Genomic DNA, 13,405 nt, shown 5'->3' with positions numbered 1-13,405 from the left:
CATAAACTGTATATGATAATGTAAACAGTCTATGATTTCCATACAGCAATGCTCTTGTTGGTATTCATTCTTATGCTGCCTTTTTACAATAACCTAAACACAAGTTTTGCCATTAATATTGCATGATCTATATAGTGATTTAACCCACTAAATCTGGTACAATAGGCTCTTCTTTTTTTGTACATTCCCTGACAAATAAATGTCATCAACTAAACTAAGTTTTAATTGTCATTGTTTTTTCCATTGTTGGCAAGATGACAACAAACTGGGTTTTTAAATTTTACCGGCACAATCCCTTTTTTGAGGGGATTTATGTGTTATTTTTCTGTCACTTAAATATAAGCACATCAAAATAAATTCGAAAGTAAATTAAAGTAATTAATCTAATCTAACATTAGTTGTTGTCATTTTAATTAGATATTTCAGTTGTCTATTATGATGATAATGCTGCACAAACTTGCTTTTGCCTTTGATTTATATAATAAGCAACTACCTAATACTCTCTAACATCTTGACTGTATTTATTTACTCTGTAGTTATACTATATTTCATGCAGAGGCATCTAAAGGCACCACATAAGTAGGTTGTAGGAAGTGGGGAAGCAGATGAGACCTACGTCACAGTCCGCGTGTCTGCGTCGTTCAAAGTATTCTTAAAACACTAGAGCGAGACCGGAAACCATGCGAGCAGTTCCAAGAAGAGCAGCAGTTAGAAAGGAAGGGTTGGTGCCGCAGCTGCTTTTATTTTGAAAGCCGTCACCGGATGTTGTCTTCCTCGTTGCGTCCGGTTTGACTCCGAGCAGGCAGCCGCAGAAGAAGAAGCAAAACTGAGAGGCAGCAGGACTGGAGCAAACCCAGCAGTCTCAGCCTCATGCTTCACTCTGGGCACTTCTCCTCCTCCTCCTCCTGCTGCCCGCTATCGTCAACATTGTGACAATATTTATTTTGTATTTGTATTATTTAGCCACAAAAAAAGCAACAAAAAAAGTGGAGGGGGGGAGAAGGGTCGCCGAGTCATGGAGCTTTATTGCCTGGAGTCGGACATAGTCGTGAGAGCCCAGCCTGACCCAAACATCCTCTATGATGACAGAGTGTTGCAAAGTTTATTAACAATTGAGGACAATTTTTTACCTCAATGCTCTTACTTCCAGCGGGTCCAGAAGGATATTCAGCCTTATATGAGACGAATGGTTGCAGGTTGGATGCACGAGGTTTGTGGGCATTTTATGCATTGATGTGCTAATCTAACTGCTTCCGCTAATGTGTGCTTTTTATTTGTTTTGCATGTTGACACACATATTCTTGGAGTTTTAGTCTGTAGAGAGTTGTCAGGGGATGGTAACCTATTTGACAATTGAATGAGAATGACTCACCAAAGGCGTGGGAGAGTCGGAAATTCCACCACGAAGAAAGTTCAGCTTCAAAGAAGTAGTTTAGCTAGATATTTACTTTGTTTAACAGCTACAAATATGGTGCTTTTTGCTAACTAGCTAGCTCAGGCGTGTGAGGGGAAGTTAATCTTAATTTACAGAGTCGAAAAACCGACAGTTCCCGTTTTTGAATAATTATTATTAATTTTTTGAAATGGCTCATGCTCTTTGGCTTTGGTCTGGCAACGTGCATGCAGAACCACTTTCACGTTTGAAGGTGAAATAACGAAATGTCCGCAAAATATATACGTTTTTTAACCGTCGGAAACTATTTTAACATCATTTCTTAACATTGTGCACACGTTTTAAAGTACCTAGATGGTACATTTTTATTTTTAAATATTTTTTAAAGAAGGCGAGCCTCAACAAGGAAGAGGAGTTTAATGGCGACATTTTGCTGAACGACTTCCTATTGAACTAATTTGTTTCTGCCTTGTCCTGACTTTTCTAAAGTGCTATGAACATTTGTGATTTAACCTTTAACCTTAAAACAAGACTGGCATGGCAAAATCACATTCTTCAGCAAAAAAAACACCCCACCATTAACTGCTCCTCTGCTGCAAAGCAAAAATACTCCTCCTCTATAGGCTACTTTTCTTTTATATTCTTTATGACTTTACTAACAACCTATTTTTTCTGTTGCATTTCTGTCTCGTTTTAGGTGTGTGAAGAGGAGAAGAGTGATGAAGATGTCTTCCCTTTAGCCATTAATTATTTGGACCGGTTTTTAGCGGTGATGCTCACAAGAAAGAGTTATTTGCAGCTTCTGGGAGCTGTGTGCATATTCCTGGCCTCCAAGTTAAAGGACTGCAGCCCGCTGTCAGCGGAAAAACTCTGCATGTACACAGACAACTCCATCACACCACGGGAACTGCTGGTAAGAACCGGACATTTCAAAGGCCCCATTCATTCACGAGAACATGAAAAATGCAGTGTCATATTTTTTGGGATGGTTCTGTAAAGCTAATGGCTCTATTGGTTTCACAGGAAGTATCCCATTTGCCTTATAAGTGGAGCTGTGCACAATACAGCCACATCCTTTCTTTGGATCCACTGTGGACTGAAGAGATGAGTGATGCCATCTAGTGCTAGTCATGCAGTACAGAATTAAAATATCTTGCAGTTCATGGACTTGCTTTGTATTTTAGGTAGATACTGTATGAGGGTTTATACTAAAGAATCAGCCAAAATGCTCTTTAGTCTTACCTCCACACATCGATGCGAGTGTTAAACAAGAAGAGTATATTTCTTTATGTTTACAGGAATACTTTTCATTCTTTCTTACCAACTTCAGGCTGATTTAATGAACTTTAGAACCAGAGTGTTCAACACAAGCTTGCTGAGTTCTGTTTGTACAGTAAAGTAGCCAGCACATTAGTGCTGAAACTATCATTTTCATTATCAATAGTTTTATTGATTCATCAATTGTTCTATAAAATGTAAGAACATTGTGTAAAATAGCCATCAGCGTTTTCAAACGCCCAGGTCGACGTCTTCAAATTGCTTGTTTTGCCCGATCAGCAGTTTATAAACCAAAGCTATTAAGTTGACTAAACTTAATAGCTTGAGTGTTGACTAAACAACACTCAAGGTCCACGTACAACCTTGTTCTGGAGCTTTCTACCGTAACACACGGTCCTCATCAGCAGGTTAAGCAGCTTTATCACCATTAACTGCGTTAAAACAGTTGAGAAAGTGATCATTAGTTGCAGCCTTAAAAGAAAAAGCAGCATATCCTCTCATTTGAGAAGCTTTGATCAGGTGATGTTTGGCATTTTACAGTTGGCTTCTTTAATTTAAACCAAACAGCCCCACATGCTGTCGATACGTCCTCCTGTGTCGCATGCGGCTGTTGAGGGAAATGACATTCGTCCCATTTGATGCTCCATATTGTCGTTAGGCTCCAGATTCCTGGATATCCTGACAGGATGCGCAGAGAAGGCCTTTAGAGTCGGTCAAAGACGTTACAGCTCTTCCTTGTAATGAACAGTCTGCTACTGGGGCTTCAGATGGAGGAGACAAGTTCAAGGGGGTGGAAGGGTGGTTGTGTCTGGGGGTGGGGTGGGGTGGGGGGGGGGGGGGGGTGGTGGTGGTGAAGTGTCCAGGAAGTGCACGCTCCGACAGCAAACCTCCGCCTCGTTCACCTCACAGTCAACAATCTCCACAAGGGCTAAGGTTCCATGCAAGCGTGTGTGTGGCAGGTTATGTGCAGGAAACCCACCTAAATGTGAATGATGGCTGACATTTCAGATGACAAATACGCGCTTGGTGACGGGGGGACTGTCCCTGTCCTCTTTGGGGTTTCAGTGTTTACTACTTTGGCTTTTTCGGGGAAACTTCTCCGAAGAGCAAGTGAGCAGTTGACTTCATGAGTGTGAAAATGTCCCATTAGTAAAGTTAACCAGTTTAGCTTCTTTTAATGCACAGTTGCACTCTTTATGGATGTAATCATAACGTTTTATACACTTAGATTAATGAAATACACTTCAATTAGTCTTTTAATCAGCCTCGTCTTTCCCTTAATTGCGGGCACATAAATGTGTAAAATTAAAAGAAATACAAGCATAAAATTAATGTAAAGTAATGTGATGAGCTGTCATGTTCTTATGGGTAACAGATAATCTGAAATCATAATGAATGACTGATAAAGTCCTCTGCATATGGCCGACATCATTGTCTTCAAACTGTGAAGTGACAATACATGACATCATGGCGAACCAAAGGAGGAACTAAACCTTTACAGGCCGACTCCGATGCTTCACTGCAGCAGGACTTTAAATTTGGAAATTGAGTAGGTTTAAAGAGAGATAGAATCAGGACTTTACATTTTTTTTTTTTTTTTTGGTGAATGCATTACTTCACAATGCTGAGCAAGATTTAAGAGTGTGTCTCTCCAAGTCTCTCGTCTTTACTTGTGGAGGTTTGAAGAAAAATCCCATGAATAAATTGGCATAGCAAGACTTATGGAAACCCTGGAGAGGCCATTTGATTGGCTGGTGTCCCTGGGTTTTTGTTGCTCGGGTGCAAATATGTTCCTCATGTAGAGTTTCACTCATTCTGATATGATAGCTCATTCTGTCTGCGCTTTTCTAACCAACTTTTGTGCTTAATTTTCTTCAGGCCTGTGTGTTTTTTACATTATTACATCATAAAACGCAAACTGCATGTGTGCAGGTACGCCTTTTATTATGAATACTTAAGTTGCATCCTCCTTCTAAATACAATACTGGAACAGGGAAACATTAAGACATTAGTAAATGCGGAATTGTGTTCAACACACAGGACATTAAATCACGAAACACCTTTCTTGTTGCTGCAAAAGCCGACTGTATGAAGAGTCTGTGCTGCTGCCTGTGCAGAGCGAACTCATTGTAGCTGTTTGAGGCTTGTGACAGGAAGGAAGGGGCTAGCTGTCTCATTGGCAGGGCAAAGCTTGTCACATGCCGGCTTTATGAACACAAAGGATGTGAGGAATGAGAAAGGCACGCAGATAATAAGACACAGCGAGGAGAGATAAAGTGAAGAAATGTTACTCTTCTTACAGAGCCATTTCCTCTGGGAAAAGGGACAGGCTCTGATCTTTCTTCACGGTCAATGGAAGCATGGCAGCATGCCATTTAACCCTCGGACTGAGAAGATTCTGCCAAGAGACTGAATCTGAACTATCTGACACTTTTTGTTTAATTAACTTCTGTCTTTTAGGACTGGGAGCTGGTCGTGCTGGCGAAGTTGAAGTGGAACATGGCCTCGGTCATCCCCAATGATTTTATAGAGCACATCATGCGCAGGCTCCCCCTCCCCAAAGACAAGCTGGTGATGGTCCGCAAACACACGCAGACATTCATCGCCCTCTGTGCCACAGGTAACGCAGCTGCAGATCATCTCATGAGCCTTTTTCCGATTTGTTTGCTCACTCTCACGCTCACTTTGCTGCCTTGTGATTCCCACATCCAGCAGAGTATTCCCACACACACACAAACATTCTCCCACCGTGAGTCATCCGTGACCTCTTTTTCTTTTCTCGGCGTACTCTGCTGGCTGCCTTATCCACGTTCTAGTCTCCGCCTGCAGTGGGGCTTTTACCTCACAGCTGCTAAAAGCTGCTTAAAGTGGTCATTTCCACATTTCTCTGCCAAGAGTTGGAGTGGCAAAAATCATATCAATGCACTGCTTGGATAAACCATGTATGTGATTAACAATAGCGATTGTATCATACTGTACTCTAGCGCTGTGTGACATGGGTGCAGCTGAACTCGGTGTTGTTTGTTGACATGGAAGCTTCCAGGTTTAAAAAGTCGTGACAGTGATCCTTTCTTCCTCCTCCCACCCCGGTCTCATGTCCAAAATAAGCTCTGGAGAGAAACTCGGATGTCCCCTTAGGCCTCTCCCTAGGGGAATTTTCGCGGTATTTCTTTGCCTATATGAGGAATCCCTCTAATATTTTCATATCCTGGACAAAAACACTACAGCAGTGTATAGCACTGCTCTGTCACAAAGCTGCCTTTCATTTGCTACCTCCTTTTCATCTAAAACAAAGGGACGTCACATCAGTGCGGTACTTTAAGTGTGGTCAGATCTGGACAATAAGCAATTGTTTACTAGAACTATTGGAACCATAAGCTCTTTCAATGAGTTTTATGCCTCGTTTAGCACATTTTTAGTGTCACACTTTTTTATATTTGGGTGTGTTTCAGTGGTTGCCTCTGCTATTCATAAGCAGCTGGTTGTATCCAAGCACAAAGCAGCCGCAGTGGAAAAAAGGAGAGAGGCCTGCTGTGGTTATGCAGTAATGTAAATGTTTGGAGTTTTATATGGAGTTGAGATGTTATTCTTATGATGAGGAGCTCCTCCTATGGACAGCTGGCCCCTGGAGGAGAAGATGGGTGCAGTGGAGCAGGCTGCTCTCCAGGGTTTAATCAAAGCTATCGGGCCACCACGACTGGCTTGCAACCGGGCTAGGTCTATGTGCTGGGCTGGACTCGTGCAGCTCTTAACGATTGTGTGAGCCAAGTCTCTGCCTTCTTTAAGATCGTCGTCATGTCCGTGTGCTGAGACCAGAGGAAAGCTGTGCGTTGTAATAGCTCCTAACTGGCCGAGGACGGAGAAACTCCTGACAATGAGGGGTGTGTTATTCCTTTACCGACTCCACTTGAAGAAATATACAAAGTAAATGGACTTTTAAAAGCATATTTTGATGGTGTGCAAGGTAGTAAGCTTACCAACGAATAGAAACGATCCAGTAAGAGTTTGGTTACGCCGTGATGTTTTGTCTGTCTTGGTCGGGGACTGCTGCTCCGAAGAGCCACTTTCAAAGGCGAATGTAAAATAAGGGCGCACATTTGACAGTAATAATTGTCACAAGAATTTAAAAAAGAGAGCTAGAGAAAGGTGTGGAGGGAGGAGGTTTCCGAGGCTATTTGACGATCGAACTAACCAAAGCCGGAGTTCATTGCAACTCGTATTGTATGAACTTTGACTTCCTCCGTTGAGTTATCCATCAAACCATAAATGTGCTCCACTTTGCTCATGAAGTGTATGTAAAATTCTCACCAGCAGCTATAAAATCAATAGATAAATAGATTAGGCCGGTTTGTTAGGTTAGGTTAGGTTGGCTAGAAAAGAAAAAAAAATCACACTCGCAGCCTCTGTTCTATCCGTTTCTCACATTCCCATGTGGTAGACAGCGATTGGTCAAACATCAATCACATAGTGAATAAGTTCATTCATGAAACATATTAGCCGTAGAAACGGGGTCAGCCCCGCCCCTTCCCTAAACTCAGTACTTCTCTCAGTTCCTCTGTAAAACGTTTCTCTCAGCAGCTTTGTGAAAGCGTTTTAAGAGGAGCTTTTAGACTCCTTATGGTCCGATAACATACTTACAGGTTTTCCCATGAAATGAAAATAACTGTTGAGGTGTTCCAAAGCAGCTTCAGCTCAGTATTTGCGTAGGTGTACTCTCCATGGCTGCCTCCGCTTCCGCCTCCTCCATCCAGGCCTGTTGTCGCTTAAGCCTTTAGACTCGGATATGCACCGGAGGGAGTCGTTCCTGAAACGTTCCTGAGTGGGAGGATTCCGTCTCTGCTTTTCTAATCAGACCTGAAGTTTCTATGAAGGAAACCACACAGGTTACAGCTACGTCTGTTGAAATTCACACTGTGGGAAAGTCGGGTTCAGCTGAGGAGCGTGCAGACTGGGGGATGATTCAGATGTTTGCACCTCTCTAGCATCGCTCATACTTCCTCTGGGTTGAATCAAGTGCTGCAGCTCTTTGCGTCACGGCTACAAATGTGATTTCCGTACGTCACTGTAGCCCGAAGCTGCTGCTTGACTAATTGCACATTAATCCTTTCCTCGCCAGATGACCGCCTTGCCATGAACCCTCCTTCCATGATCGCCACTGGCAGCATGGGAGCGGCGGTCTGTGGCCTGCAGCTGGACCACAGTGACCAGAGGCTGAGTCGAGACAACCTGACACACCTGCTGGCCAAGATCACCAACACAGAGGTGGTGAGTGCAACGGGGAAGGAAATGTATACCTGCCAGAAGCAAAAACATTGTTTTAGTGCTGCATAATAATCATTGCAACATCGCACGACAGCAGCATAAAAGGCCCTTTAGTAAACAGAGATGACTTTAGTAGTGGCAGATTGAAGCTATTTACTCTTCATGGAGAGAGAGAGAGAGGGAGAGCCAGAGCTCTTGGCTGCGGAGCCAGACTGCTGCTATAAAGAGCAGCGGCAGAGGGAATGTCTTCTTAAAACTCAGAGCCTGCATTCTTGTGGTAGGACACATGCAATTTCTCTGCATGCCTCCCCCTTGAGCTGTGTGCCCCTCCTGGTGGAGGAAGATGTTCGCAAGTGAAGTCGAGAGCAAAATCCGGATGAAGAAATGGAAAGTTATCCAAGTCGTCCTCACAACAACACTTTAGAACATTTTTAGATTACTTTATTTATGTAATATATTAAGTCATAAACTGTACTTGCCATCTTAATGAGCTTGTTGTACAGTTGATCAGTGTGCACTAATAAATGTAATGAAATTAGTGTGTACTGCATATACGCTGGCTGAGATTTAAACAATTTAAAGCATAATAAATATAAATCTAAGTATAAAATGATGCCCGATTTGACATATCGATCGTTTTTGCTGCCGTACAACAATCGCTCGTTCTTACACCATAATACTTATACCATATGTATCCAAGTGTGTGCTTTCATTGTCACAGTGGGTCATTGTTACAGCAGAGGACCAGTTCAGAACCATAGAAATCCAGAAGGACTACAGCCAACGGGCCTCAGGAACAACACGGTTTGCCTCTTAGCTTGTGGTTACGTTGCCTTAGCGACGCGGGCCCTGCAAAAACCCAGCCGTCACAACAGGCGCCCCGACTGCAGCCCATCGGGTTCCAATTATCCGTACATTTCAAAGGAATGTTGGCCTCTTTGCGAGCCTCGGTTCATTCTTTTAAGAGTCCTGCAGCCGGCTCAGTGAGCCAGACCTCCCACATCTTCCACACAGACCTGCAGACGGACAGACCGAGGATCCCCTTTCACTAGAGAAGTTGTCCAAAAACATCCGGTCTCACTGTCCTATATTCTGTTTTACACCAAACTCAGAGGTTCAGGGTGCAGTAGGTCAAAGCCATTTCCTCTAGACCTCCACATGGGACTGACCGTGCTGTAAACCCAAAGGGCGGGGGGGGGGTTGGAGGAAGGGAGTCCAGATCACAGAGGTCATTTAGAAACCGTGCCCCCACACATTCCCCTTGTATTCACACCTCAGACATGCACAGGTCTCATGTCCGAGAGGATTCCCGTGCCCACCGTGTAGCTCGCTGCCCTGTGTTGTTGGTATTGGAGCCTGCTGGTACCCATTGTTCTGGTCATGATGCAGACAGGACCACCAACCATAACGCACATAATTCCCTGCTGGTATGCCGTGCATGTGACCAAAGCTGTTTAACAACTTGCACATCAAACGTCATAAAATACCAGGTTTTTGCACGCTAATGTCTGTGTACAGGTGCACAGATTAAACACTCTATACAGCGAGCATGTTGCATTTTTAGTAATAAAACTTTATTTGTGAATAATGTAGAGAAAAATTGAGAAATTAAGTTGAAAGTGTTAAGTTTCTCATTTGTCTGGAGATCATAACTATTTCTTTGAGTTGGGCTAAAATTCTCTTAATTTCACATGTAAAAACGCTGGATTATAGTTTTATTTCTTATATTTTTTTGATTTATTTTTGTGTATAAATAGTAAAACTATATTTTTACAGCCTTTTCACAATTTAGTTTTTATAGGAGCCTGTTTAAGCTTCATACTTTATAAAAATGTCAGACGTAAAGCTGTGTTTAGGCTGACAAATGCATGTAGATTAAGAACAGTTAAAAAAGACAAAAATGTATACAAAATAAGCCTGAACTCTAGGATTGTTCAGTTGGTGTGCAAAAGACTACCCAGTCCGAAAAGCATTTAAACAGTAGCATAGGTGTTATGTGTGTAATGTGTGTGTGTGTGTGTGTGTAACAACGTGTGCCCCGCTTTGTTCCAGGATTGTTTGAGGGCGTGCCAGGAGCAGATAGAGCGCGTGCTGGCCACCAGCCTGCAGCAGGGCCAGCAGTACCGGCAGGAGACCGGCATCAGAGCTGGCAACAAGGCGAGGGAGCAGCAAGACCAGTCCAGCACCCCCACAGATGTACGTGACGTCAACTTATGAACTCGCGCACATCACTCACGCCTGTTTACCAATGAACTTACTGGAGCGAGGGAGGCATGAGCTGCCAGTATCTGCGCCACATCGGCGAAGGTGTGACAATCTATGAACTTTTAGAAAATAAGAAATTTCTAGTTTTTTCTCCTTTTTGCCCCATTCATACCCGGTTGGGTGTACGGTCACCTTGTGTACGGGCCACATGTAATCAAACAACTATTTAAAAAAAAAAACAACAAAAAAAACATCTTGAGAACTTGATAGTGCCTTAGGTTTCCCAGGATGTAAACCTGAATATATTTTCCGACTTGAAAAACAAAATACATACAGCATAATTCCATGAAATATACATATTTCTTTTGATAAAACATAGTATAAATAAATATGATAAATAATGTATATTTAGCTAGCATTTAGTTATGTTACTCTTTTATCATCTTTAGTGAGCAGTTATCAATTCACCTGTGCAGGAAAACTCCTATAGTAATAATGCTGATTGAGTAGATGGCATCCAAACCAAGCTGATATCCAGTCAGAGCTAGCGAGCTAGCTGCTCTCTAGCGCTATCTATCAAATTGTGCACCTGTAGCACTGCTTACTATTTATGCTGTCAAGTGCTGGCCAGGAGTGGGCTGGGCCTGCTCACAGAGGAAGGACATGAGGGGCTTTGAGTGGTTTGGAGCAGTGGCTTCTGTTAAAAGTCAACAGAGGACAAGGTCAGTTATTACGGTCTTGATTTCACTGCCAAATCCAGTACAGTATGCTAACTGAACGACATGTATATGTATTATAATTCAGCGAGGCGACATTATTATTCTGTTCTTGTTCTAGCTCCTACATGTTAGCGAGTGTTTGGGAGATGGTTTGCAGGCGATTTTATGCCTCAGCTAGGTAGATGTCATGTTACTAGAGGAAAAGGATATTTGGCAAGTTTGTGAGAGGAAATGGAAGCAGGTTGAAGGTTTTCTTGTGAGGTTTTTTTTTTTTTTTGTTGGAAAAGAAACGCAGGTGGAAAGGGTGTGGGGGGGGGGGGGGATGCTAGAAGTGTAGATTGATGAATGACAGCGAATTGGCGAGGAAGTTAACTTAAGCTATGTAATGTTTCTGCAGTTGCACGTTACTTGAGTGACACACAGGAGGAGGAGGAATCCCTGGTGATGTCCGGAGGGGATCAGATTAGTTGTGCTGCAGTTTCTCCGGTTATCAATTTCCATTTCTCCGAACAATATTGATGCACTTTTAAAAACACACTCCTTAAGAATGGTAAGGGGATGGTGGTTGAGGAGAGTTCAGTGGGTTGTTAGGACCTTTTTTTTTTTTTTTTTTTTTTTCCTGTAAGTTATTCGATTTTTAAAAAAAAAAAATTCTGGGCTGGATTCCCATGGGGTAACGCACATTGTCTTGAAAGCTACGCCCCGACAGGTGAGAAGACAGAATAATCGGTGTTATGGTATAATAGAATATAAACTAATGCTGTGTTCGCGCCAAATGCAAAAGTTTGATTGCGGGATCGCAACTGCAGCTTCATTGGCTGGTTTACTACGGCTGTAGGAACAAAAAAAACAGCAGATTGTGCCGTAATTCAATGGCAGAAAGCATGCCGAGTTAACTACGTAATAATGCCCACATACGGCTTTTTACCACCATATCCGATTCAACAAAGTCTGAACGTCGGTGACCGCAGGAGGAGAATCTCGACTCTGACAGGTTCTCGTGAATTTCTCTATTTGTGTCTTTGCATTGACTTTACACGTTTGTGGCGTGAACACAGCAAATTGAAAACCAAGTCACTTGTAGACTTCTTTTTTTTGATTCAGTGCGTTTATTTAACCTTACTTGAATTTTTGTGAATCCATAACCAAAACCTTCCAACAGTTCTTTCAAAGAGTTACACACATACGTGTCCATGTTTTTGCTCTTTTTATGTAAACTGCTCTCTGAACTGAAGTTTTAAAATGAGTTTTCTCCATTGTAGATGTGGGTAAGTAGGGGTTTACATTGTGTCAACATTTTTGACTGTATATAACCAAATTCCCTATGAGCAGAAATGCTAAAAAAAATATAGTAACTACATTTTAGAACAGAAATGTAGTTTCTAAATTGTATTCTTGCATGTTCTGTTGTGCAAAAAGCCAAATGTTTTTTTTTTTTTTTTTTTTTTAAAAAAAGTGCTTCAAACAGAAAAAATGTTTAAGCTTTTAAAGGTTTTGTGTATAATTTGAAAGAGATAATTCCAAAGTGAGACAATTTGATCATACACATCATTCTTTTGCTGCTATGAAGCTTTTGTTTTTCCAGTCTTACACAAAGATGCCTTATATTGATTCACTTGTGTGCTGCTATATTATGAAATGTTGTATATGTAACAAGTCTTCTTTGCTTTTCTGTTTTGTGTGTACTGGAGGGAACGTAACAGTTTGGTGCGGGACTGGAAGTACTTTGTTTTTGCCGATCTTTTTGATTAGCATGTTTTATTGTTTCATTTGTATCTTTTATATTCTACCATATTCTTGCTGCTTCTTTGTAATGTTTGTGTACCTCAGGTTAATTTGGATGGATAGAGCGAGAGCTCATCTCGCATTACCTCATCAAACTTCACATCACTCGCACATTGTTTTCACTCTGAATTTGTTGGACGGGTTTCACTTTTTATTTTTTTAATTTTTTTTTTTGTTTCCAGTCTGGATGAGAGGAAGAACAATGCTTCTTCTCTTTAAATCAAGAAATGTCTGCCGCCAGATTCCACTGAGCAGTTATAAGTGCCTATACATTAAAATAGGTTGTTTCATATATCTAGGTTAAAAAAAAAAACAGCCCATACTGTATGTTAGACATGCATTTGAAAGACAAAAAAAATATTTGTAATTTCATTGGCATGTTTAGATCGGTTCATTGGAATAAAGTGGAATATTGTTGATTTTTGAGGTACCCATTTAGTCAAAGTTTAAACCACGAGGATGTTTTATCATTGTTCAGTGTGTTTGGTTTTCTAAACTCCTCTCCCACTATCCCCATGTGCAACCACACAGTGTACCTCAACAATTTCTCCTCAATAAATTGGCTAAAATCATGTGACTGGTTTGTTTGTCTTCCTGTGTACAGACTGAGGTCTGCCCACCTGGATTAATGTTATTTCGGTGGATTGTGCTTTTAGGGAGATCTTACCTTTATGATGCCACTAGAGGATGACTAAACAACCATAAACATAGACTAGTGGATGAAAGAGCAAGTGGTAATGCCCTCAAAATTATATATAAATCA

General features: G+C 41.7%; 1 protein-coding gene across 2 annotated transcripts; it reads left to right on the top strand.

Moving 5' to 3' along the window:
- Positions 1-323: 323 nt before the first annotated feature.
- Positions 324-13,214, top strand: LOC116389952 (G1/S-specific cyclin-D2-like). Of its 2 annotated transcripts, XM_031859103.1 has the most exons (5): positions 726-1,210; positions 2,091-2,306; positions 5,132-5,291; positions 7,788-7,936; positions 9,986-13,214. In XM_031859103.1, exons 1-5 carry the CDS (start codon positions 1,016-1,018, stop codon positions 10,148-10,150), a joined length of 885 nt encoding a protein of 294 aa, XP_031714963.1. In that variant the 5' UTR covers positions 726-1,015; the 3' UTR covers positions 10,151-13,214. The 2 variants fall into 2 exon arrangements, with proteins under 2 accessions (XP_031714962.1, XP_031714963.1); XM_031859102.1 differs by lacking the exons at positions 7,788-7,936; positions 9,986-13,214 and having other exon boundaries at positions 324-1,210; positions 5,132-7,781.
- Positions 13,215-13,405: the final 191 nt, after the last annotated feature.

The sequence above is a fragment of the Anarrhichthys ocellatus genome, unplaced genomic scaffold (assembly GCF_004355925.1).
Source record: "Anarrhichthys ocellatus isolate YVR2014 unplaced genomic scaffold, GSC_Weel_1.0 scaffold21, whole genome shotgun sequence".
Lineage (NCBI taxonomy): Eukaryota > Metazoa > Chordata > Actinopteri > Perciformes > Anarhichadidae > Anarrhichthys > Anarrhichthys ocellatus.
The sequence above is the reverse complement of the archived record's forward strand: the minus strand, read 5'-3'. Positions and strand labels throughout refer to the sequence as shown.